Here is a 27,470-nt window from a genome sequence, read left to right as displayed (position 1 = left end):
ATCAGGGTGATAATTGTCATGTGTGCTGTCTGAGGAAAGTCTCTTTTTTGAGGGAGTTGGTGAGAGGGACACACTAAGGGTGCTGTACTTGGACAGGGAGTGTGTTACTGTTGGAGAGTGTCTGATTTACAAGGAGACTAACCTCAGAGCTCAGCTGTTTGTTGTTCTGGTATTTAAGATCCAGATTTACCGGTACTCTGTATCCTAAACTACCCCTGAGCATCACATTCAACATTAGATCTACAGGAGATGTTCGGTAGGGGCTAGGGGTCGACTTGAGTTTTTAAATAATGGGTATAACTCAACCAATGTGTTTACTGTTTGTGTCTCCCGTCCAGGTGTCCTAGTGTGTTCTGGTTGTACCCCAGAGATGGCACAGCGGAGCGGGCAGGAGGACCCGGAGCGGTACCTGTTCGTGGACCGCGCCGTGGTCTGCAATCCGGCCACGCAGGCTGACTGGACGGCCAAGAAGCTCGTATGGATCCCCTCGGAGCGCCACGGCTTCGAGGCGGCCAGCATCCGCGAGGAGCGCGGCGACGAGGTGGTGGTGGAGCTGGCTGAGAACAGCAAGAAGGCCATGGTGAACAAGGACGATATCCAGAAGATGAACCCTCCCAAGTTCAGTAAGGTGGAGGACATGGCCGAGCTCACGTGTTTGAACGAGGCCTCAGTGCTGCACAACCTCAAGGACCGCTACTACTCTGGCCTCATCTACGTAAGTAGGATAGAAATCCTGCTTTTTCTGACTTGAGAAAACCAGGTGTAGGCTTCTTTACCTTACATTGGTATCTTATTGAAGTGGACCAGTAGCCCTTTCCTCTCCCTTTTTGGTATATTGTACCCAACTACCCATCACATCAATCAGCATTGTCCAATACCAAACCCACTAAGACCCCCAAAACCAGGGTTCTAATAAGTTGGCAATGGCATTAGCAATGTCCCAGATAACCAGGGTTTCCCCTGTGATTACGGCCCACTTAGTGACATGACATGCATTCCTGGAATAGATGGAATGTCAGTTAGCCGCCTGAGACCCAGAGAGAAGGGAGGACAACTGTGATTGCCTCTACAGTTCCACGGCACCAGCTATTCCTGTGGTTCTCTCCCCAGGTGGCTGCAATAAGAGGCAGAAGGACAGCTCAGAGGATGAGGTCATTTTGGAATGTTAATGAAGCAGAGGTTTTATGAGGGAATCTATGAGGGATTTAATGCTTTTTTAAAATGGTTTCTATGGCTTATGGAGTGGTCCTAGTTAATGGCTTGTTGGCTGATGTGGGAATATGTAATTAGTTCCCATGTGTTGCATTTTCAGCTCTCTAACCCTGACCCCTCTCAATTATCAAACATTAACACGCTCCAATGCTCTAGAGCAGGGTTCACCAACTGGCGGCCCACGGCCCGATTAAAACTTTTTTTTTGTTATTTTTTTATTTTTATTTTTTATTGTTGGACATACTGTTAAATACTGTTAAAACACCAGGAAATCAACTCCAAGTGATTTTAATTTTGGAAATCTGTTCAAGTATTCCCACACATAATAGAGAGAAACATGGGATCCTATAGAAATGTAAGCTAGGTTTGAAATTATTATGTTTTAGTGAAATATTTTATAGGTGCTACAAATTATTTGTAATTATGTACCAGCCCTCCGACCATCTGGTCAATAAAAAATTGTTGTTGATCCCTAATAGTAACGGAGCGGGCCACTTTGTCATAGTAACTGACCTGCTAGGAATGACAAGAAGGCCTCTCGACCCAAACCCTATGCCCCATCCAACACACTCCCCGGCAGGGGCTGGATTGCTAGGTGAGCACCAGGCTTTAGTGAGGCCCTGTCGGTGCTCCATCCATCCATGTGGCTAGTAGTGCTAATGTAATGGCTCCCTGCCAATGGGCCTGATCTGCAGTAATCAGCCAGCCAGGGAGGGAGGCTCGTGCTGAGTCATTCATACAGACTAACTGTACCGCCTTCACAGGGCTCTTTGTCTCCCTGCACCAGTAAACATGTGCACAAGCACTTACAACAAACAATTCCACACAAAGACATGGGGGGGAACAGAGGGTTAAATACACAACAATTAATGAGGGAAATGAAAACCAGGTGTGTAGGAAAACAAGACAAAACAAATGGAAAATGAAAAGTGGATCGACAATGGCTAGAAGACCAGTGACGCCGAACGCCGCCCGAACAAGGAGAGGAACCGACTTCGGTGGAAGTCGTGACACAAATGGTCAGAAAAAAGGATAATATTGTGATCTAAAAGCACCTGTTTGGTACACAATACTCACACAGCGCTTGTTCCTATATCCCCTCCTTTTTCTTCATCTCCAATAGTTTCCACAACAAAGTCAAATGTCTTCCACACATCTGACTTCCCCTTTCCCTCCTGAGCAATTTCCCCGTTTCGATTTTCTTTTTCATGTCCTCCGCATCCATTTTGCTGTCACATGTGTTACGATGTTCTGAGTTTGTTATAACAAATGTATTGAGGTGATTATGATAGGATATAGGTCAGGACCTATTGGTCACGTGCATGCATGGTATACATGTTTCACGTAAAGAGAGCAAGGGTTGAAGGAACAGGGAATGTTTTTTTATACAAATTAGGTATTTTGGTAACAGAACCTTTCAGCCAGAGAAACAAGTAAGAAACTAAATGGCTGTAATTATTTTGCAGCTACAGCACGGACAGTGACAGCGCGATAAACACTTGCTGTGCTGTGGTGCCTGTTCGCTCAGGCACTCGCGAACAGGCACCATTTCTTTTTAACACAGCGTGGCCATCGGGTTCCCTCTTGAGCTATTTGTGTTTTAATTGTTTCATCAAACAGTGTGCTTAAAGCATCAGACAAGCTCAGTGCATATAGTTGATTTTATTCAAAGACGTACGGTGTGTCTATATATAGAAAAATACACGTTCTACAGATGACTCTGTCGACCGACCAAGATTTTTTTTAGTCAGAGACAGCCCTGCTGTCAAGTTCGCTGGATCTGTATTAGGTTTGGGCGGTATCCAGATTGTCATACCGGCCTTGTGCCATCCCGGGATATTCGGTATTACCGGCACTGAACACTAAGGGCGCCATTTTCAAAAAGGGAAAGGGGGGATACTTAGTCAGTTGCACAACTGAATGCATTCAACTGAAATGTGTATTGCACATTTTAAGATGCACTATGTAGAAATCGCCATTTCCTGGATTCTAAAATGTGTATAGTTTGCCTAATTTCAGTTTATGTGACAAAATAAGCTGTTTTAATTGACTCCCGGGAGCAGTTGTTTTTGGCAGTTACCTGACTTGCTCAAGGGAAGAACGGCAGATTTTTCCACCTCGCTGGCTCGTGCATTCGAATCAGCAACCTTTCGGTTACCGGCCCAATGCTCTTAACCACTAGGCTACCCCTAGGCTATGCAACTGAGCCTCTTTAATCCGCAGGTTAGCAATGCTAACAGGTACATGTATAATCCCATAGAGAATGCTAACGAGAGCATTTACGAACATTTTATACATTTTATCCTAAACTATTGGCAGGACAGCCATCCCAGCTAATAAAGTTAAACAAGTAACAAAAAAATGCTACTCACAGTTTGCTGCACACACAAAACAAATATTAGACAGCAAGGCTCTTGATCAGGGTTTCCGTTAGCAGGTAATAGCCGCTTTTTACATTTACATTTACATTTAAGTCATTTAGCAGACGCTCTTATCCAGAGCGACTTACACATTTTTGGCCAATAAACAAATTTAAAAGCAGAGAAATAAAATTGGCACCGGCCTGTCCTTGGCCAGGAGAAGAAGAAAATTCCCATAGCGAAATAATGCTTATTATTAATGCCTATTCATTGATGGAAATACTAGTCGATGTAAATACATTTGACTGGTCATGCTTATTGGTCTATAGGTTCATTTGCATAATTTAGTGAAATGAAAATGGCTCTTGTGTATATTTGTTATGTATCTTATTTAGCACACACGTATAGCATACAGATACAGAGCTTTTGAATGGTAAATCTATCAGACAGTGCTTTTATAAGCCCAATCATTGCACATGAATTCTCAATGCAATCACGTGTTGAAAATAGTTTTGATGGCCACAATTAAAAAGAGCTACTATTTTTATTTCTCAACGGAAGGCAGGCTTCATCAGCGCGTCACACACCACTTTGCAATGAGCTGAAGCCAGTATGCATTTGGAAAACATATACTTAATTGTTTGAAACCTGAACGTTTTACTACATATTATGAGGAATGTTTTACCTTGCTTCAAAGTTGCCTAGGCAAATCCGACCATATCTGTGGAGGCAATTACTTTCATAAAGACTTCTTAATGCCATTGAAACCAGTAAGTAGCCTATTGTTTTATAAAGACTTCCATATGCCATTGAAATCAGTAGCCTATTGTTTCATAATGACTTCCATATGCCATTGAAACCAGTAGCCTATTGTTTCATAAAGACTTCCATATGCCATTGAAACCAGTAGCCTATTGTTTCATAATGACTTCCATATGCCATTGAAACCAGTAGCCTATTGTTTCATAAAGACTTCCATATGCCATTGAAACCAGTAGCCTATTGTTTCATAAAGACTTCCATATGCCATTGAAACCAGTAGCCTATTGTTTCATAAAGACTTCCATATGCCATTGAAACCAGTAGCCTATTGTTTCATAAAGACTTCCATATGCCATTGAAACCAGTAGCCTATTGTTTCATAAAGACTTCCATATGCCATTGAAACCAGTAGCATATTTCTCTCATGTTCTATTGGTTTTCAACATTCTTTCATTGTCCAGTAGCCAAAGGGACAATCCTAGTCATATTAGCAACCCATGCTAGTTGTTGCATATTAGAATTCCCCTATTTCTAAATTTGTAACGGATTTTTTCATCTGTCACTTTGACAACGGTATTTTCCCGCTAATTGCATTATGAAAGAAATTTTCACACGTAGCCTACTGCCTTGTGCACATTGCTGTGGTTATAATGTGAAGAAATAATTGTTTATCAACATTTTAAGCTAAATGTTCTGATCTGTTGCATCAGACTCATTGCTAGGCCTCCTGCTGGTTGTATGAATTTGGGATCTTTCATCCCACAACTGTTATAAGACTCTGTTTGGGCTATTTCTTTCTCGACAAGCTGACCAATAGAATAGGTCAACTTTTCTAGTATGAGGAGTATCCTGCTCTTGATCCAGGAGGGGATTCTCTGCTGTTACCAAACGAAGAAGCTAACCACTAAATTAGCAAACCAAATGCACAACTGCAGAGCATTTAGCAACTTTTAGACAGTTAACTTAATAGTTATAAGATATCTAGCTGGCAAACATTTAGTTGTGAATGTAACTACATTACCTGGCGCGTGCTGCACAACAGCGTGTGACCCACAAGGCTCCGGTCTGTCGTTGTTGTGTACGTTCATCTCTAGGAGACAGAATGCGTCTCCTTCCTGAGCGGAATGACGGCTACGTGGTCCCATGGTGTTTATACTTGAGTACTAATTTCCTATGATGTCAAGCAGAGGCACTGAGTTTGAAGGTAGGCCTTGAAATACATCTACAGGTACACCTCCAATTGACTCAACTTAGTGTATGTAAACTTCTGACCCACTGGAATTGTGATACAGTGAATTATAAGTGGAATAATATATCTGTAAACAATTGTTGGAAAAATTGCTTGTGTCATGCACAAAGTAGATGTCCTAACCGACTTGCCAAAACTATAGTTTGTTAACAAGAAATGTGTGGAGTGTTTGAAAAACGTGTTTTAATGACTCCAACCTAAGTGTATGTAAACTTTTGACTTTAACTGTACTTGTCCGGTCTGTGCTTCTTTTACGCCTGCTGCAGAAGAGATCAAATAATTTGCGATTGTGAGAGGAAGGATATAGAGAGCAGCTGTTGCTTCTCGAGGTCTCTCTACCTGAAAATGCATGATCTAAGTGATTGATAGCTGCTATTCAGCAGTCATAAAAGTATGCCTTATTTACTTTGAAGAACTACTAAAATAGTGGGCTTGTCAGACAATATAGATAGCAGCTCTATAGAGATGAGATGATGACTTGGAATTAAATAATTGTCATCAAATAAAACCCATTTAATTAACACAAGTGAAATATTTGTGAATGAAGGTTGATAAGCAGTAATGGGCAGTCACTGCCATCATGGGACTTTTATTAATTGTTTTATTCTATGTTGCAGCATTTAACCCACATAATGCATAGTGCATTTAATGTAAAAAAAAATAAAGTAATCGAAACCGAAATCAAAACAGTGATATGTTTTTTGTAATCGAACCGAAACCGAACCGACCTCAAAAAGCACTTATTGCTCAGCACTATTTTTTTGGTCAGCTGCATAGCGTTCTCGTTTCCCTTTGTGGTCTGTGGCCAACCTCAATGGCCCCAGGAAAGGGCTAGCTTTTGGGTTGAATGTGTGATGAGTTATTAAATGCATGTGTTTCTGTAACCTTTTAAGTAACAGTATCTGCTGTATCCTGTATACTGGGAAGACGGCCCAAGGCCTGGAGCTTTGAGTTGATGTTTGGTTACCTTCATCTGCAGACATCCCCTCTTCAGTCTCCCCTAAGCCTGGCTTTCACTGGAGTATGGGTCTCTCTGTTCTCAATAGAAACCCATGCGTCAGTTATGTTTTCCCCATAAAATATATCAAGAGAATATTTTCTTTAAGTCCCCATAAGCAGACAGACGGGACCCAAACCACTCCTTTCCTGCCTGATGCCTCAGACTCGCAGCCTGGTCACAGGCCCGCCGGGATGAGTATGAGGCAGAGATCAGTATGCACACACACACTGTGTAGATGGAGCAAAACTGCTTGCTCTGCACTAGTGTGCCGTTGGTCTCCTCCCACGCTCAGACCCCAATGCTATTGGAGCACTGGAAATGAAGCAGTGCTCATAGTGAACGATATTAGACCATTCTCTCTCTAAACCCTTTGAAAATCCTGTTCTCCATAATCATCGCCTCTTTTCAATATGCTATGACAATCAAAACGGAGTGGCACTGCGCTAAGCTTCGCGGACGGAACAATGTTGAGAATGAGAATGAAAACATCCACTCTCTCCATGGAGAGGCCCTCAACTCTTGCCGTTGCTCAGCTACGCTCAGCTTGGGCTTGGCAAGGGGGACCACTTGGACATTTCCGGAGAACTGGGAACCTAGTCAACTGTGTCGGAGTTCTCCGTTGTTAACCACAGCCTGGCTATCTGGGTACACTACTTTGTTGTACTGAGAGACAGGTTCTTGGCTCACGCCTCCCTCCACCTAAGGCACAGTGCTGTGTGAGATATATATTTTCTTGGCCGGCGTCTCACCCCGGTCTCTACTGTATTGAGAGAGAGGGACAGGCCGTTCGCCAAGGCCTCCTTCCCTTCATATACCTCCTACACGTCTCACCCCCGCCTGCAGACCCAGAGCCCCACTAATCCCCCAAGTACTCCCCAGGGGCTGCCATCCAGGCTGGGAAGCTGAGTCCTATCCCCAACCCCACTGCTGCCTCTGGGTCTGGGCTGAGCCGGCCGGAGCGCTGATCCGTCTGCCTGGCGCTGCGCCCACTGTGGGGGGGAAGGGGCGACAGGTGGTGTGGTGTGTCCGCTGGCCCTACTCTGCTGCCAGCTAAAGGTGAGGCTTGCAAATATGTGCGGATCTGTGGATTCCGCAGGAATCTCTTCCATAACTCCATACATACTCATCGACCAGTGCACCAAGATGACCAACTAGAATGTTGGTTACCCCTGTGTAGCCACATACCCCCTGCTAGTGACCCCTGCATCTATCATTTTTCTCCCCAAAAAGCGACCTAGTCCCCTACTGTGACTCATGAACATTCGTCCCGCCGCAATCTCGATTTCTTCCTTTTGTGGCGTACTTTTCTTGACATTTAGATTTTGACATTTTACTGCATTGTTAGGAGCTATTAACATAAGCGTATCGCCGCACCGCTATAACACCTGTTAAACTGTGTACGTGACCAATAAACTTTGATTTGATTTTGGTTTGAACAACAAATCTCTGCTTCCTCCCGAGCTTGTTGTTGCTGTGGCTGGCCCATGACCAGGCTAGAGCATATCTCTGCCCTTCCGAGGGATCTGTCTGAGTATGAGTATGAAAGACTGGCCATCTGGTGACCCACTCACCCCTCCCCTAATGCACACCATGATATCCCCCAAAATCACTGACCCTTGTCCTCTCAAAGTGACCGTTCATCACATTCTGCATGGTGATGGTGATTGTCTCATTTCCATTCAGCACAACCTTCAATATATTGCCATTATTTTTATACCACATAACACAATGCCACAAACCCCAGTCATGCTGCAGCCAAATAGAGTACACTAAAAGTCCTCTGTGGTCCAAAGACTGAGATAAGAGGCGTAGCAGCTAGCTAGCTCAGCAGCTAGCTGAGCGGACATGTTTGTTTTGTCTCCCAGAGGAGAAGGAGTGTGTGTGACTCACAATCGCTCTTCCCGCTCCAGCCAGGTGACAACCGTGGCGGTGAGCTTTGCTCCGCAAGAGTCTTTAGACTAGTACCCTGCCGCTACCCCCACCCCCCACCAGCATGCCGTGGCCACACCGCCATTGTTCCAGCTCAGCAACTTGGTTAGCCGACCTTGGGCCCCTCTGCAGCCCCCTGTCTTCTGCCTCCCCTGCCCCAACACACAGACAACATAATTACAGGAATGTGTCTCTGCCGCTCAGCCAAGCTTGGACTGACCAAGAGAGGGTCTGAGAAATGGAGATAAAGGGTGCATGGACACAGAGAGAAAGGCAGAATGGGAAAAGGACCCTTCTGCATAATCACCCGTCCCCCCTCTCTTACTGGTTTAATGGAATATCCCGGCCGGCAGACTGTAGACAGGGATTAACCCTTTCCTGGCCTGCCCTCCCCCCCGGTCTGACACTGCAGGGATGATATGGCAGTTTTGTACGCAACTGCAACGACCCCCATTTAGAGATCTGCATTAGTGTTAAAGAGATCAGATTTGTTGCTCTCTGTTTCGGTTTATTACAATGCATCACACACAGCGTAACTCATTCCCTGGCTTGAGTGCATTGGACTGCACTGAATAAAGAGCCGTCCTCTCAGCCGGATGCAATGAGTTGGAGGAGGATGAGGAGAAAGCTGTGTGGGAGGAATCTCAAATGGTGCAGCACTTTGGCAGCCATCCACCTAGCAGCATCTATATCACATAGACTGTTTCTGTATGATCAGTTTTTGGAGGTCAGGGGGAGAGTGAGAGAAAAGGAAAAATAAATCCCGGCTCTGAACCAGAGGCAACCGGTCTTTTTATGATGCGTAATCATTATGATGGTAATGCTTTAATCTCAGTGCCTGTAGCAGCAAACTGAAGGTCAACCTTATCATTAGGCTACTTTGATACGGACCAGCAACGATCTCCGTTCTCTCATTCCCTCTACGCCACCTGTATGTATCCTTTCACATCTTCACTGTCCTTCCACCACCATACAAGCCAAGGTCAGGCTATTACTCTGTTTGTGCTTAGTCACTGTCCACTAAGCAGTTCACACTCCTTTTCAACCCCACAAGGGAGAGGGGAAATTGCTTTCTGATTGCTTCAACATCATTAGTGAATAGTGATAGTAGTGATTCCCTGTGAGGCACTGAAGGGATTTGTTAGCTCTTTCTCATTACATGACGGCTGACTGGTCCACAATTGTTTCAGATGGTTTCTCTTTACCTGGCAAACCTGAACTATTAAATGTAAATAAAATAAAAATTGATATCAAATCATGGTGTCTTCAGATTCCCGTTTTTCACACCGAATGACATTATCTTCTTACTCCTGCAGACGTACTCTGGCCTCTTCTGTGTGGTGATCAACCCCTACAAGTACCTGCCCATCTACTCCGAGAACATCATAGAGATGTACAGGGGGAAGAAGAGACACGAGATGCCCCCTCACATCTACGCCATCTCAGAGTCCGCCTACAGATGCATGCTCCAAGGTAAGTCTCAATTGGTTAAGGTTTATCCATCCCTTTACCGCAACCATCAATGTCAATGGACAAAATATGCACATATGTTTGCTACACAGGGAAATTGTATGAATGATCTGAATCAGTCTACTGGAACCAGAAAGTCAAAGCCAACTTAACCGGTTGTTTTGGGATTAAGGCTGTTGTTGAGAGGCAGTCAACCGGTAGGAACGGTACATACTGATATTAGGACAGGCTTGTCTCTACTGTGGCAGGTGCACTTATCTCCCAGGTCTGTGATGTTAAGTGGAGCCTGATTGGATCATTTGTCATGTTAATTGTACAATGTCAGTTCCCATAGGGCTAGATGTTGTTGTTGTGTTTCAAGTTAAACTGTTGCTAGGGGATGAACAGGTATTGGGCCTTTATGTCATCATTTTAGTTTTGTCGTATTGTTTTGGGGGGGGGGGGGGGGCTTCTGTAGATTGTCGAAATGTTACCTTTCCTCTTGTTGCATTTGGCAGGGCATTTCCGTTAGCTCTACTGTTACAATACTCAAGGCTTTCGCTCTCAAGTTACCGAACCAAAACAAGCCACGTGTCGCCATCGCCAACGCTCATAAAAGTTGTTTAACAGTCTCCCTGTGATTTACGGGATTACTACTCACTTTCAACAACTTTAGGGCCATTCATTTCACTAGGAGGCTTAATTGAAACCATCAGCTGAACAATGGTTTGTTGCATACTAATGTCGCCCCCAATTATTTTGATGTAGTGCACTGTCCAACTCTGTATTATGTAGTAGTTGCCCTAAATTCATGCAAGCATCTCCAGCATTATGGTATCAAATGGCACGCATTGAGGAAAAAGGGCTCTGTGGAAACAGTCCAAAGGAGCTGGTCTTATTTCTCTGTTCATATTTCCACCTCCAGAGAGAAATTCATTTTGCCAGCGGAACGTGGGGAGCACAGTGGAAAGGGGAAGTGAAGGATGACTGGGTTTTTCCCATGAAGTGCTGATACCTCAGAACTATGCACTTCTCAGCACCACTATGGGCTATAAGCACCAATGGGTCTAAATCTCAGCTTGAGAACCCAAAGCCTTTAGTCACTGCAGAGAGAATCCACTTCAGACCTCTTCAGATTGCCAGAGGCTTTGACTTTGTCTCTGGCATGGTCAAAGTATGTTGACGCACCGCAGGTGTTGGGTGAAGAAAAACATACACCCAAAGCTTTATTAGAATGGCATCTGATTCCATAACACAAGAAGGGTGAATCTATGTGACTCAAGTAGATTCACAATCCTATATGTGATGTTAAATCCAGCTTGTAATAGACTTCATCCCATTTGGGTTGGTTTTTACTCGACCGTAAATCTTCCAGGGGTTCGTGATGAGGGAGAACTTATCTCCTGCAGCATCTACTAGCCTATAGGTTCTGCCCAGCAGGAGAAGCCTGCATAACCTTCTATTCCTCACATCAGTGGAAAAATAGTGAAGTGCAGAATTGATTTACAAGGAGCTGCTTAAAGAAAGCACCCATTTCTCTATCTCTCTCCATCATTCTAGTGCCAGTAACCTATCGCTTCTTTCAAACCACATGCTCCATCTTTTCCCATTGCTTTACCCTTTAATTGCCAAGGTTCTTGGCTTTCTCTGAACAGCTCTGTTTTTTCTTGGAATTTATTAATCACATTTTTGTCTGTTGACAGTTGGTTTATTTCATGTCTTTTGTATCTTATACTCCCAAGTGGAAATAGCCACATTATCTGTCCTGTCCCAGACACCCGTTATCTGTCCTGTCCCAGATACCCGTTATCTGTCCTGTCCCAGACACCTGACTAAACCAACATCATTCCAGGCAGCAAACAATCCTTCCCAGTCCCCCTTTCTCTCCCACTCTAAATTAATCCAGAGTTTTTACACCAGCGTGTGTTTGTGTTTGCACAGCTCCTCTTGGCCTCTTAACTCTTTTTCCGGATCTTGGGGCGAGGGGCAGCTCCCCAGCGATACTATCATGGGACAAACTCTGGATTTCTATAGGGCTGTGCTATTTGTGTGGATGCACATCATGGAGCACCATCCCATGACTGTCACAACAACAGACATCATAGAGAGATGTCTGAGAGATGTCTCTCTTTCCCTCTGCCTGATATAGCTGGGAGGCACGCCAGGCTGGGAGCGGTGACTGGGACCAGACCAGTGAGAACAGAGAAGGTGACCTGCATTTGGCAGCACAATGGGACCTTTTGTCTCTGTGGCGAGGGCTTGTCCGTCCAGTGGGGGTCGGTTGTGACGAGTTGGGCAGTCCCGTCATCCAGGCCCTGCCTGGTGTCAGTTTAGACAAGGAGGAAGTTCTCTCTCAGTGTGGTGAATGTGTGCATTGACACCTCAAGTAGTGTCCTCTGTGAAGAATATCTTCAAAGACACTGGTTGGATGTACTGGTAATGTAGTGTTAATTCCACTATCGGACACTGCATGTGCATGCAAATACATAGTGCTTCCCCAATCATACTTTTGTTATGAGCCCTACTTGTCCCATGACCCAGTGAGTTTTTCCCATTACCCCCTTCACACCCTCCAGCTTCCTGACACCCTGAGCATCTGCATGGTTGTAGGGGTGGGTGGCAGGGACTGGAGACTTGGACTCGGAGTAAGTGCCATTTCAAATCCAAATCACTTCTTTGATCCATCATTTCATCCATTTAAATGAGGCATCGGTTTCTACCAATAACCAATTTAGAAATGAAAGGATACCTCTCAGGACCTGAAGTTCCTATGCACTTTTATGCAGGCTTGTCACAGTGGTAGTCATTAGAGGTCGACCGATTATGATTTTTTCAACGCCGATACCGATACCGATTATTGGAGGACCAAAAAAAGCCGATACCAATTAATCGGCCAATTTTTTAATTTGAATTTGTTTGTAATAATGACAATTACAACAATACTGAATGAACACTTTTCTTTTACCTTAATATAATACATCAATAAAATCAATTTAGCCTCAAATAAATAATGAAACATGTTCAATTTGGTTTAAATAATGCAAAAACAAAGTGTTGGATAAGAAAGTAAAAGTGCAACATGTGCCATGTAAAAAAGCTAACGTTTAAGTTCCTTGCTCAGAACATGAGAACATATGAAAGCTGGTGGTTCCTTTTAACATGAGTTTTCAATATTCCCAGGTAAGAAGTTTTAGGTTGTAGTTATTATAGGAATTATAGGACTATTTCTCTCCATACCATTTGTATTTCATATACCTTTGACTATTGGATGTTCTTATAGGCACTTTAGTATTGCCAGTGTAACAGTATAGCTTCCGTCCCTATCCTCGCCCCTACCTGGGCTCGAACCAGGAACACATCGACAACAGCCACCCTCGAAGCATCGTTACCCATCGCTCCACAAATGCCGCGGCCCTTGCAGAGCAAGGGGAACAACTACTCCAAGTCTCAGAGTGAGTGAGGTCACCGATTGAAGCGCTATTAGCGCGCACCCCGCTAACTAGCTAACCATTTCACATCGGTTACACAGCCTAATCTCGGGAGTTGATAGGCTTGAAGTCATGAACAGCTCAATGCTTGAAGCATTGCGAAGAGCTGCTGGCAAACACATGAAAGTGCTGTTTGAATGAATGCTTACGAGCATGCTGCTGCCTACCATCGCTCAGTCAGACTGCTCTATCAAATATCAAATCATAGACTTAATTATAACATAATAACACACAGAAATACGAGCCTTTGGTCATTGATATGGTCGAATCCGGAAACTATAATTTCTTACTATAATACTATAATTACTTACTGTGAAATACGGAACCGTTCCGTATTTTATCTAACGGGTGGCATCCCTAAGTCTAAATATTGCTGTTACATTGTACAACCTTCAATGTTATGTCATAATTATGTACAATTCTGGCAAATTAATTACGGTCTTTGTTAGGAATAAATGGACTTCACACAGTTCGCAACGAGCCAGGCGGCCCAAACTGCTGCACATACCCTGACTGCTTGCACGGAACACAAGAGAAGTGACACAATTTCCCTAATTATAAGAAATTAATGTTAGCAGGCAATATTAACTAAATATGCAGGTTTAAAAATATATACTTGTGTATTGATTTTAAAGAAAGGCATTGATGTTTATGGTTAGGTTTGGTGCAACGACAGTGCTAAATCATCACCCGTTTGGCGAAGTAGGCTGTGATTCGATGAGAAATTAACAGGCACCGCATCGATTATATGCAACGCAGGACATGCTAGATAAACTAGTAATATCAACCATGTGTAGTTAACTAGTGATTATGTTAAGATTGCTTGTTTTTTACAAGATAAGTTTAATGCTAGCTAGCAACTTACCTTGGCTTCTTGCTGCCCTTGCGTAATAGGTAGTCAGCCTGCCATGCAGGCTCCTCGTGGAGTGCAATGTAAGACAGGTGGTTAGAGCGTGAGACTAGTAACCGGAAGGTTGCAAAAACGAATCCCCAAGCTGACAAGGTAAAAATCTGTCGTTCTGCCCCTGAACAAGGCAGTTAACCCACCGTTCCTAGGCCGCCATTGAAAATAAGAATGTGTTCCTAACTGACTTGCCTAGTTAAATAAAGGTGAGAAGAAAAAAAATCGGTGTCCAAAAATACCGATTTCCGATTGTTATGAAATTAATCGGCCATTCCGATTAATCGGTCGACCTCTAGTAGTCATCGCAAGTATAGTCATCATGGCTAACCAGCCAACCAGCGGTTTTGCTCAAAAGGAGGTTTGTAGGTTGGAGATTAGCAGATACCAGCTGCTGCTCTGCCCCTGAGCAGGTCTATAACCTGATTCAGTTCAGTGATTATGCGCTGGTACCCTGTACTGATTGTATGAAAATGTCGCTGGATCACTGCATATCATGGCATTATCTCAGTGCCATGATTTCATCCCTAAATGTTGTGATAGTGATGATAGTATCACATGTCCCTTTGGACAGTGAAGTTCAAATTTAGCCGCGAGGAACAGGCATTTGCACATTGGCAATGCACATTGGAACAGACAATGCACATTGGTCAACATTTCTGCAACTGTGCCAGATTTAGCCAGCCGGATCATTTTCATCTGTCGTCCCTGGGCAGTTTGTTATCTTCACAGTTTGTAGGCCTCACATCTTCATCCAAGGAAGTCAACTTCCAGACAGTCAAATCAAGTTATTGGCTAAAAGATGTCTAAACCTTTCCAGGGGCCAGTCATTATCCCAGCATCTCTGAGATGCCAGCCAATGGCCAGATGGAGGGTTAAATGAGGTGTAACGTTACAAAGCCCTGGTTGTGTAACTAGGCCTCCCCCCACCACAACTAGACCCACACATCTGCCATGAATTACTTCTCCAGATTCTTTCCATAATCTCCCTCGTTGCTCTGGACTGATGGCGTCCAGTCATTTACAAGGGGCTAATTCAAACATTTCTGGAACGTGTCGTTAAGAAATGCGAAGCGCTGATGTTCTCTTGAATGAAACCATGTGTTGGTTGAGAGAAGAAACGCCCATGTCAGCATGGGGATTTCAAGAGTGGACTGAACTCGCATCAACGGCAACACTGTCCCTCAGCAACGTAGTTGTCCAATAGCAAGGCTTTGTGAGATTGAAGAGAAGAATGGCCTCTGGAAGGACTCTCCCTTGTGTTTGGATAGGACATTAGATCCACTCAAGGCATATCTATATTGGCCTCATAAGCTTTGAGCAATAAGCCTACATTTGTCTCATGGGAACCCTCTCCGTCACTAAATTAACTAATGTCTTTGATTATAGTCTCAAAGATAACGAAATGTTAAGTAAATGGTGTGGAGGAAAAATCCCGTGGATGGAGACCTCATGTACAATGTACGGTCTAGACTCAAAGCGAATGTGGGTGTGGGTGTGTTATTACGATGTAGGCCTAGTGTGTACACTCTGGGACCCGCTGCATCCCTTGACCCACTTTGTACCAATAAGACCTGTAATGGTTTTTATGGCCAAAGTTCTTTTGAAAAGAATCCAAGGCTTTGTGCCTAGCCCGCCTCGTCCATCCTGTGAGTACTCGAACACACTGAGTACACACAGAGATTGTTGTTAGTCCTATTGAAAAAGAGACGTGCTACATTTTTTAAGGAATTCCAAGTAGAGCCAAGAAAACACAGGCTTGATCAAATTTTTGGAATCAAATCAAATCTCATCGTATTTGTCACATGCGCCGAATAGACCTTACCGTGAAATGCTTACTTACAAGCCCTTAACCAACATTGTAGTTCAAGAAATAGAGTTAAGAAAATATTTACTAAATAAACTAAAGTAAAAACAAATTGTCAAAAAGAAAGGTGTCTTGCTTTTACCTGGTTCAGAAGAACATTGATCAGATGCAGTTATGGATGCTGAAAGTACTTGATGAATTACGGTACTGATTAATGTGTTTAATCAAATTCAATCCCTCATTTCCTCTACGCGCTTAGAAAAAAGGGTTCAAAAAGGATTCTTCGGCTGTCCCCATAGGAGAAACCTTTTTGGTTCCAGGTAGAACCATTTATGGTTCCATGTAGAATTGTCTGTGGAAAGGGTTCTACATGGAACCCAAAGCTGCTCTAGTTGGAACCAAAAGGGTTCTACCTGGAACCAACAAGGGTTATTCAAAGGGTTCTCCTATGGGGACAGCTCAGGAACCTTTTTAGGTTCTAGATAGTTTACCATGGGATTGTACCATGGTACCATGGGATTTTTTTAGCCTAATAGTTGGAACAGGTTGTGTGTACCATGGGATTTTTGTTAGCCTAATAGTTGGAACAGCTTTGATTGAGTTAGCCTGCTCTGTTGCTTTTCTCATATGTTATGGAATTGAGATAACATTTGTCCCATCCCCCCCCCCCCCCCCCCAATTTCCAAGTCTTTGTGGCCCTAAACTCATTCAACCTGCAGGGAATTTTTACCCTGAATATCAGCAGATTCAGCACTCTGATGTTTCCAGCTGCCAAACATGGGAATGATGTCCCTGGAGACACTCTGCAGTCTGAGCACCTAAACGTCCGTGCCCTCCAGATAGAGCAGAGGTCTAGCTGTTTCTTTAGCCTCCCCTGAGATCCACGGCAGGCCCGGCAATACTGCAGCACACAGCCATTTTCCCTAGAGATATAATACGAGCGTGGTTGATGTCATAAACCTATAAAGTTCTGGAATATGCTGACAATGATCCATTTCTATAGCTCTTCCCCTCTAGGGTTTTTAAAACAGCTGGCATTAAGCCAGTGGAGCCAAATGCTCCACCATCACTATGCCAACGCTCCACCATTATTATACCAACGCTCCTTTGTACCACATTGAAGAAGCTAGAGAATATCCATTACCCTTGTTTTTTGCAGTGACCAAACCTCTCTGCTGGCCATTACAGTTCAATGACAAGGAATGCAGGGGTGGCCATTGGGCTGCTGTATATCCTCTGGGTGAATAAAGAATAAATCATTGTCTGCAGAGGCGGGAGGAGGCTAAGAGGACTCCTAACGACCCTGGGCGTGGGAGGAAAGAAGCCACACAGGACACTGAGAGGGCAAGACCTGCGGATCACCCGTTTCCTTTTCTGTCCGGGGTTAGGGTGAGACTGACTGCAGCTATAGCCAAGTCATCCCTTTTCTGTTGTGTTTTTGGTTTTTGGTTCTGTTGTGACAGTTCAAGGATAGCGAGAGAGGAATGACGTTAGAACATTGAGGAATGCGTTTGATCTCACCCGTGGAATTCAGCCTCGGTCAGGCCTGGATTGAACGATACAAGGGATGGGAAATGTAATCTCTGTCTGAGTTGGACCTCTCAACGTTCCATGGTGTCCAAAGTGTTCAGTATGCTACATGTGCTTCTCCCTTTGAAACACCTTTCATGTTTCGTCTTGAATTTAATTTATTAGAACATCTTGGCTCAGGAATACAATGGCTTCAGATCAGGAGCCCCAGGTACACGTTCTCCCCTTTGTTTTGGCCTTGGCTTGGACTGAGCCCTGGTCGTTAGAGGAATGCGATCTCCCGTGCTCTAAGGGGGCCTTTCTGACGGTCCGGCAGGTGGTCTTGTGGCTGGCCTCTTTCCGGGAAGCTGTAGATGAGATCACAATCACTCCCTCAGTTTGTGTGACTAATGAAAAATTACTTCAAACCACTACCCGCCAAATTCCTGCGCGGTGCGGTTGGTCGCCCGTCTCGGGACAGCTGGTTCTGTTTCTCAGCCAGGTCTGAGCCACATTGGCTGTCCACTCATCTGAAGAAAATACACTATGTGCCGTGCTCACAGTGAGAATTCCTCTCTGTGTTGTCACCCAGCATGGATTGGCTTTTGGCAGAGCTAGCATACAGTAAATGAGCCCTGTTCAATGTCCTCAGGGCCTTCGTAAGCTCTTAATAATGGGCTACTTTTTTGTCATCAGACTTTCAACTGATGGGTTTTTCCCTCAGGTCAGTCTCACGATGGCAGGTGTGTGTTACCTTGCATTATACCCCATGATCTAAGTATTCTAAATATTGAAGTAGGACAAGGCCTCAGGTTCTGGCTTAATTGAGATTCCCTTTCCTTATTTTCTGTCACTCCCCGTCACTCCCTCTGTCCTTGCTGTGGCAGCTGTAGTCCAGTAGTACACAACCTGTCTCCTGTAATTTATCTCACTCCTGAGGTAAATATTAAACACAGATTTCCTAAACGTGTACTGTACCAGGTGCCTTGGTCTGGGTCACTTAACAACACACACTGAATAAATGTCCAGATGTCCGGGGCTGTCTAACTTCTCAAAATGATGAATCCGCCTAGCTAGCCTAGCCTATCACATTTCCCTTCTAAGGACCCATTTCTCAGGAAAGATCCACTTTGGAAATGGGAAACTAGATTTGCTGGGTCTGTCTATTTTTTTATTTCCCATCTGTAAGTTGATGTTGGTGGCTGAGGACCAACTCCTGGTTCTGCCCGTATCAGAAGCCCTGCCACTTCTGTTTAATGGCCCCATATCAGAAGCCCTGCCACTGCTGTTTAATGGCCCCATATCAGAAGCCCTGCCACTGCTGTTTAATGGCCCCATATCAGAAGCCCTGCCACTGCTGTTTAATGGCTGTTTAATGGCCCCATATCAGAAGCCCTGCCACTGCTGTTTAGTGGCCCCATTGCAGAAGCCCTGCCACTGCTGTTTAATGGCCCCATAGCAGAAGCCCTGCCACTGCTGTTTAATGGCCCCATAGCAGAAGCCCTGCCACTGCTGTTTAATGGCCCCATATCAGAAGCCCTGCCACTGCTATTTAATGGCCCCATAGCAGAAGCCCTGCCACTGCTGTTTAATGGCCCCATATCAGAAGCCCTGCCACTGCTGTTTAATGGCCCCATATCAGAAGCCCTGCCACTGCTGTTTAATGGCCCCATATCAGAAGCCCTGCCACTGCTGTTTAATGGCCCCATATCAGAAGCCCTGCCACTGCTGTTTAATGGCCCCATATCAGAAGCCCTGCCACTGCTGTTTAGTGGCCCCATTGCAGAAGCCCTGCCACTGCTGTTTAATGGCCCCATAGCAGAAGCCCTGCCACTGCTGTTTAATGGCCCCATAGCAGAAGCCCTGCCACTGCTGTTTAATGGCCCCATAGCAGAAGCCCTGCCACTGCTGTTTAATGGCCCCATATCAGAAGCCCTGCCACTGCTATTTAATGGCCCCATAGCAGAAGCCCTGCCACTGCTGTTTAATGGCCCCATATCAGAAGCCCTGCCACTGCGGTTTAATGGCCCCATATCAGAAGCCCTGCCACTGCTATTTAGTGGCCCCATATCAGCAGCCCTGCCACTGCTATTTAGTGGCCCCATAGCAGAAGCCCTGCCACTGCTGTTTAATGGCCCCATAGCAGAAGCCCTGCCACTGCGGTTTAATGGCCCCATATCAGAAGCCCTGCCACTGCGGTTTAATGGCCCCATATCAGAAGCCCTGCCACTGCTATTTAGTGGCCCCATATCAGAAGCCCTGCCACTGCTATTTAGTGGCCCTATAGCAGAAGCCCTGCCACTGCTGTTTAATGGCCCCATAGCAGAAGCCCTGCCACTGCTGTTTAATGGCCCCATATCAGAAGCCCTGCCACTGCTATTTAGTGGCCCTATAGCAGAAGCCCTGCCACTGCTGTTTAATGGCCCCATAGCAGAAGCCCTGCCACTGCGGTTTAATGACCCCATAGCAGAAGCCCTGCCACTGCTGTTTAGTGGCCCCATAGCAGAAGCCCTGCCACTGCTGTTTAATGGCCCCATATCAGAAGCCCTGCCACTGCTGTTTAATGGCCCCATAGCAGAAGCCCTGCCACTGCTGTTTAATGGCCCCATATCAGAAGCCCTGCCACTGCTATTTAGTGGCCCCATAGCAGAAGCCCTGCCACTGCGGTTTAATGGCCGTTTCAGAGGCCAGGGGCTTTGCCTCTTAGACCTCATTCACAAGCAGGCACTCCACAGTGTTTGTTTTTGTGAGTGTTATCTTGACTGCTTTAAGCACAGATGACGGCTAACAGGGACCAGGCACAGAGGAACAGTCCACAACCCCCTATTGACCGCCTGCCAGCTGTTTGCTGTGAAGGACAGCTTTTCAGCTTGTGAACGCCTCTCGACCAATCATAATGCCTTGCCGGAATTAACTGTTTTATAATGAGATGGTAACAGAAAGGGGGAGAGGATTGGTGCATGCAGGCTATGTCAGAGAGAACATACACAGTGTACAAAACATTACAAACATCTTCCTAATATTGAGTTGCACCCCCTTTTGCCCCCAGAACAGCCTCAATTCGTTGGGGCATGGGCTCTACAAGGTGTCGAAAGCCTTCCACAGGGATGCTGGCCCGTGTTGACTCCAATGCTTCCCACAGTTGTGTCAAGTTGGCTGGATGTCCTTTGGGTGGTGGACCATTCTTGATACACACAGGAAAAAGTTGGAAAAACCCAGCAGCATTGCAGTTCTTGACACACTCAAACCGGAGCACCTGGCACCTACGACCATACCCAGTTCAATGGCACGTAAATCTTTTGTCTTGCCCATTCACCCTCTGAATGGCACACATTCACAATCTATGTCTCAAGGCTTAAAAATCCTTCTTTAACCTGTCTCCTTCCCTTCATCTACACTGGTTAAAGTGGATTTGACAGGTGACATCAATAAGGGATCATAGCTTTCACCTGGATTCACCTGGTCAGTCTATGTCATGGAAAGTGTAATATTTTGTACACTCAGTGTAAATACAGTATAGTCTGACTAGACCCTTATGCACTGCTGGAGTCCTGCCCGATGTACAGGCTTATAACTGCTCCTGAGGTGTTATACTAACAAACTGACCACTCTAATGCTATAATGGGATAGCTTTTCCATACCTCTCCACACATTGTAGACTGCAAAATTGGCCAAGTCCAGCAATCCTTCGCTCCACTGCTTGCTGAATTACAGTCAAACTGTCAACAAAGTTTTAGGATGTTGGACCTGGTCCTTCTGAATGTACAGGCCAGGGCAACAATTTGTCCATACATGTTCAATGCAGGTGTTTTCTGTATATGGCCAGGTATTTGTCCATACATGTTCAGTACAGGTGTTTTCTGTATATGGCCAGGTATTTGTCCATACATGTTCAGTACAGGTGTTTTCTGTATATGGTCAGGTATTTGTCCATACATGTTCAATGCAGGTGTTTTCTGTATATGGCCAGGTATTTGTCCATACATGTTCAGTACAGGTGTTCTTCGTATATGGCCAGGTATTTGTCCATACATGTTCAGTACAGGTGTTTTCTGTATATGGTCAGGTATTTGTCCATACATGTTCAGTACAGGTGTTTTCTGTATATGGCCAGGTATTTGTCCATACATGTTCAGTACAGGTGTTTTCTGTATATGGTCAGGTATTTGTCCATACATGTTCAGTACAGGTGTTTTCTGTATATGGCCAGGTATTTGTCCATACATGTTCAGTACAGGTGTTTTCTGTATATGGCCAGGTATTTGTCCATACATGGTCAGTACAGGTGTTTTCTGTATATGGCCAGGTATTTGTCCATACATGGTCAGTACAGGTGTTTTCTGTATATGGCCAGGTATTTGTCCATACATGTTCAGTACAGGTGTTTTCTGTATATGGCCAGGTATTTGTCCATACATGTTCAGTACAGGTGTTTTCTGTATATGGCCAGGTATTTGTCCATACATGTTCAGTACAGGTGTTCTTCGTATATGGCCAGGTATTTGTCCATACATGTTCAGTACAGGTGTTTTCTGTATATGGCCAGGTATTTGTCCATACATGTTCAGTACAGGTGTTCTTCGTATATGGCCAGGTATTTGTCCATACATGGTCAGTACAGGTGTTTTCTGTATATGGTCAGGTATTTGTCCATACATGTTCAGTACAGGTGTTTTCTGTATATGGCCAGGTATTTGTCCATACATGTTCAGTACAGGTGTTTTCTGTATATGGCCAGGTATTTGTCCATACATGTTCAGTACAGGTGTTTTCTGTATATGGCCAGGTATTTGTCCATACATGTTAAGTACAGGTGTTTTCTGTATATGGCCAGGTATTTGTCCATACATGTTCAGTACAGGTGTTTTCTGTATATGGTCAGGTATTTGTCCATACATGTTCAGTACAGGTGTTTTCTGTATATGGCCAGGTATTTGTCCATACATGGTCAGTACAGGTGTTTTCTGTATATGGCCAGGTATTTGTCCATACATGTTCAGTACAGGTGTTTTCTGTATATGGCCAGGTATTTGTCCATACATGTTCAGTACAGGTGTTTTCTGTATATGGCCAGGTATTTGTCCATACATGTTCAGTACAGGTGTTTTCTGTATATGGCCAGGTATTTGTCCATACATGTTCAGTACAGGTGTTTTCTGTATATGGCCAGGTATTTGTCCATACATGTTCAGTACAGGTGTTTTCTGTATATGGCCAGGTATTTGTCCATACATGTTCAGTACAGGTGTTCTTCGTATATGGCCAGGTATTTGTCCATACATGGTCAGTACAGGTGTTTTCTGTATATGGCCAGGTATTTGTCCATACATGTTCAGTACAGGTGTTTTCTGTATATGGCCAGGTATTTGTCCATACATGTTCAGTACAGGTGTTTTCTGTATATGGCCAGGTATTTGTCCATACATGTTCAGTACAGGTGTTCTTCGTATATGGCCAGGTATTTGTCCATACATGTTCAGTACAGGTGTTCTTCGTATATGGCCAGGTATTTGTCCATACATGTTCAGTACAGGTGTTTTCTGTATATGGCCAGGTATTTGTCCATACATGTTCAGTACAGGTGTTTTCTGTATATGGCCAGGTATTTGTCCATACATGTTCAGTACAGGTGTTCTTCGTATATGGCCAGGTATTTGTCCATACATGTTCAGTACAGGTGTTTTCTGTATATGGCCAGGTATTTGTCCATACATGTTCAGTACAGGTGTTTTCTGTATATGGCCAGGTATTTGTCCATACATGTTCAGTACAGGTGTTTTCTGTATATGGCCAGGTATTTGTCCATACATGTTCAGTACAGGTGTTTTCTGTATATGGCCAGGTATTTGTCCATACATGTTCAGTACAGGTGTTTTCTGTATATGGCCAGGTATTTGTCCATACATGGTCAGTACAGGTGTTTTCTGTATATGGCCAGGTATTTGTCCATACATGGTCAGTACAGGTGTTTTCTGTATATGGTCAGGTATTTGTCCATACATGGTCAGTACAGGTGTTTTCTGTATATGGCCATGTATTTGTCCATACATGTTCAGTACAGGTGTTTTCTGTATATGGCCAGGTCTTTGTCCATACATGTTCAGTACAGGTGTTTTCTGTATATGGCCAGGTATTTGTCCATACATGTTCAGTACAGGTGTTTTCTGTATATGGCCAGGTATTTGTCCATACATGTTCAGTACAGGTGTTCTTCGTATATGGCCAGGTATTTGTCCATACATGGTCAGTACAGGTGTTTTCTGTATATGGCCAGGTATTTGTCCATACATGTTCAGTACAGGTGTTTTCTGTATATGGTCAGGTATTTGTCCATACATGGTCAGTACAGGTGTTTTCTGTATATGGCCAGGTATTTGTCCATACATGGTGTAACGATCGTCTATAGGTGATTGAGCGGACCAATGCGCAGCGGGTGCTGAATACATAATGAATTTATTAAATCAAGACGACGAACACGAAGAACACTTGATAACTACAAAACAATAAACGATGTGAACAAACCTGAACTAGAGAACATATAACATGAACGCACGAACAGGAAGGAACACACGAAAATGAATGAAAGAACGAAACGAAACGAAACAGTACCGTGTGGTGCGACATACACAGACACAGCAACAATCACCCACAAACAAACAGTGAGAACAGCCTACCTTAATATGGTTCTCAATCAGAAGAAACGTCAAACACCTGCCTCTAATTGAGAACCATATCAGGCAACACATTTAACCCAACATAGAAACACATAACATAGAATGCCCACCCCAACTCACGCCCTGACCAACTAAACACATACAAAAACAATGGAAAACAGGTCAGGAACGTGACACATGGTCAGTACAGGTGTTTTCTGTATATGGCCAGGTATTTGTCCATACATGTTCAGTACAGGTGTTTTCTGTATATGGCCAGGTATTTGTCCATACATGGTCAGTACAGGTGTTTTCTGTATATGGCCAGGTATTTGTCCATACATGTTCAGTACAGGTGTTTTCTGTATATGGCCAGGTATTTGTCCATACATGTTCAGTACAGGTGTTCTTCGTATATGGCCAGGTATTTGTCCATACATGTTCAGTACAGGTGTTTTCTGTATATGGCCAGGTATTTGTCCATACATGTTCAGTACAGGTGTTTTCTGTATATGGCCAGGTATTTGTCCATACATGTTCAGTACAGGTGTTTTCTGTATATGGCCAGGTATTTGTCCATACATGTTCAGTACAGGTGTTTTCTGTATATGGCCAGGTATTTGTCCATACATGTTCAGTACAGGTGTTTTCTGTATATGGCCAGGTATTTGTCCATACATGGTCAGTACAGGTGTTTTCTGTATATGGCCAGGTATTTGTCCATACATGGTCAGTACAGGTGTTTTCTGTATATGGTCAGGTATTTGTCCATACATGGTCAGTACAGGTGTTTTCTGTATATGGCCATGTATTTGTCCATACATGTTCAGTACAGGTGTTTTCTGTATATGGCCAGGTATTTGTCCATACATGTTCAGTACAGGTGTTTTCTGTATATGGCCAGGTATTTGTCCATACATGTTCAGTACAGGTGTTTTCTGTATATGGCCAGGTATTTGTCCATACATGTTCAGTACAGGTGTTCTTCGTATATGGCCAGGTATTTGTCCATACATGGTCAGTACAGGTGTTTTCTGTATATGGCCAGGTATTTGTCCATACATGTTCAGTACAGGTGTTTTCTGTATATGGTCAGGTATTTGTCCATACATGTCAGTACAGTTGTCAGGTATTTGTCCATACATGGTCAGTACAGGTGTTTTCTGTATATGGCCAGGTATTTGTCCATACATGGTGTAACGATCGTCTATAGGTGATTGAGCGGACCAATGCGCAGCGGGTGCTGAATACATAATGAATTTATTAAATCAAGACGACGAACACGAAGAACACTTGATAACTACAAAACAATAAACGATGTGAACAAACCTGAACTAGAGAACATATAACATGAACGCACGAACAGGAAGGAACACACGAAAATGAATGAAAGAACGAAACGAAACGAAACAGTACCGTGTGGTGCGACATACACAGACACAGCAACAATCACCCACAAACAAACAGTGAGAACAGCCTACCTTAATATGGTTCTCAATCAGAAGAAACGTCAAACACCTGCCTCTAATTGAGAACCATATCAGGCAACACATTTAACCCAACATAGAAACACATAACATAGAATGCCCACCCCAACTCACGCCCTGACCAACTAAACACATACAAAAACAATGGAAAACAGGTCAGGAACGTGACACATGGTCAGTACAGGTGTTTTCTGTATATGGCCAGGTATTTGTCCATACATGTTCAGTACAGGTGTTTTCTGTATATGGCCAGGTATTTGTCCATACATGGTCAGTACAGGTGTTTTCTGTATATGGCCAGGTATTTGTCCATACATGGTCAGTACAGGTGTTTTCTGTATATGGTCAGGTATTTGTCCATACATGGTCAGTACAGGTGTTTTCTGTATATGGCCAGGTATTTGTCCATACATGGTCAGTACAGGTGTTTTCTGTATATGGCCAGGTATTTGTCCATACATGGTCAGTACAGGTGTTCTTCGTATATGGCCAGGTATTTGTCCATACATGGTCAGTACAGGTGTTCTTCGTATATGGCCAGGTATTTGTCCATACATGTTCAGTACAGGTGTTTTCTGTATATGGCCAGGTATTTGTCCATACATGGTCAGTACAGGTGTTCTTCGTATATGGCCAGGTATTTGTCCATACATGGTCAGTACAGGTGTTCTTCGTATATGGCCAGGTATTTGTCCATATATGGTCAGTACAGGTGTCGTCCATCCATACAGTAGATGTGAATGAGAGGCTTGCCTTCTGCCTTAGAGTGAAGCCGTAATCACAGACGCCTGTCAACGGTGTGAGAATTTGCGTGCGAGAGTAGCGAGCGTCAATTCACATACACTGTATAGCGTATGCCAATGAAAATCCATAATAAACAGTTATCTATGTTCCCTACGAAGCCCCTGAGAGTTATTGTTGTGAGTTCCTTAGATGTCCTACGGGAGCCACCGTACCTGTGCTAAACCCAAGTTGTTTATAAACAACCAAGTCTTTCTTGTTCTTCTACGAAGCGGTCCTCAAGTTTTCCAGCCATAGCCTGCCTAAGCTATATGCCTATGGAATCAACACAGGTAGGCTGCGACCTTAGCTTACTGCCCAATACATTATAAACTACATCTTTAGTCTACTTAGCATAGAGGAATTGTAATTATCTTCCCTAATTCTTTTCTACAAAGACCCCATGCAATCTATCTGCTTGTTTTACCAGAATTGCGCCGCGTAGACGCTAGAAAAATAGACTTTCTTGCTAATTTGACGCGCTATGATGCTGTTGACACTCGCGGCACGTCTGTTTTCTCTCACTCATATGCATTCTATTTCCAGCACGAGCACACTTTTCGTTAGAATTGAGCTTGAGGCTCGTGGCTGGCAGGGATGTGAACTGGAATGTATGGCATGAGTCTGGTCACTGCATTAATCCAGCAGGGGGGATCTGAAGGAGGGGGGGGGGGGGGGGGGGGGGGGGGGCGGTAATGGGGAAGCAGTCTGCCCACAGTCCACAGTGTGAGATAGGCCCTATCCCCCCTGTCTCGTGGCCGGTTGGAACTTCCCCTGGAGGAGCCAGGCCAACCAACAATGATCTTCATTTTGCTCTGGTTTTGACTCTGGTATCTGCTGACTGACATACTACTGCTCACCACACAACACTTGGATGATGCCTT

The 27,470-nt window shown here is 44.2% G+C and overlaps 1 protein-coding gene across 5 annotated transcripts in view; it reads left to right on the top strand.

The window, feature by feature from the left end:
- Nucleotides 1–370: 370 nt before the first annotated feature.
- LOC120032938 (myosin-10) overlaps nt 371–27,470 on the top strand; it is a 96,058-nt gene continuing 68,958 nt past the window's right edge. For all 5 annotated transcript variants that reach the window (XM_038979212.1, XM_038979208.1, XM_038979209.1 and 2 more), the window contains exons 1-2: nt 371–715; nt 9,829–9,985. In XM_038979212.1, the coding sequence (XP_038835140.1) occupies nt 371–715; nt 9,829–9,985 (502 nt within the window). The remainder of the gene's footprint in view (nt 716–9,828; nt 9,986–27,470) is intronic.

Source organism: Salvelinus namaycush, chromosome 39 (genome assembly GCF_016432855.1).
Source record: "Salvelinus namaycush isolate Seneca chromosome 39, SaNama_1.0, whole genome shotgun sequence".
Lineage (NCBI taxonomy): Eukaryota > Metazoa > Chordata > Actinopteri > Salmoniformes > Salmonidae > Salvelinus > Salvelinus namaycush.
Note: the sequence above shows the minus strand (reverse complement) of the source record. Positions and strands in the feature narration are given on the sequence as shown.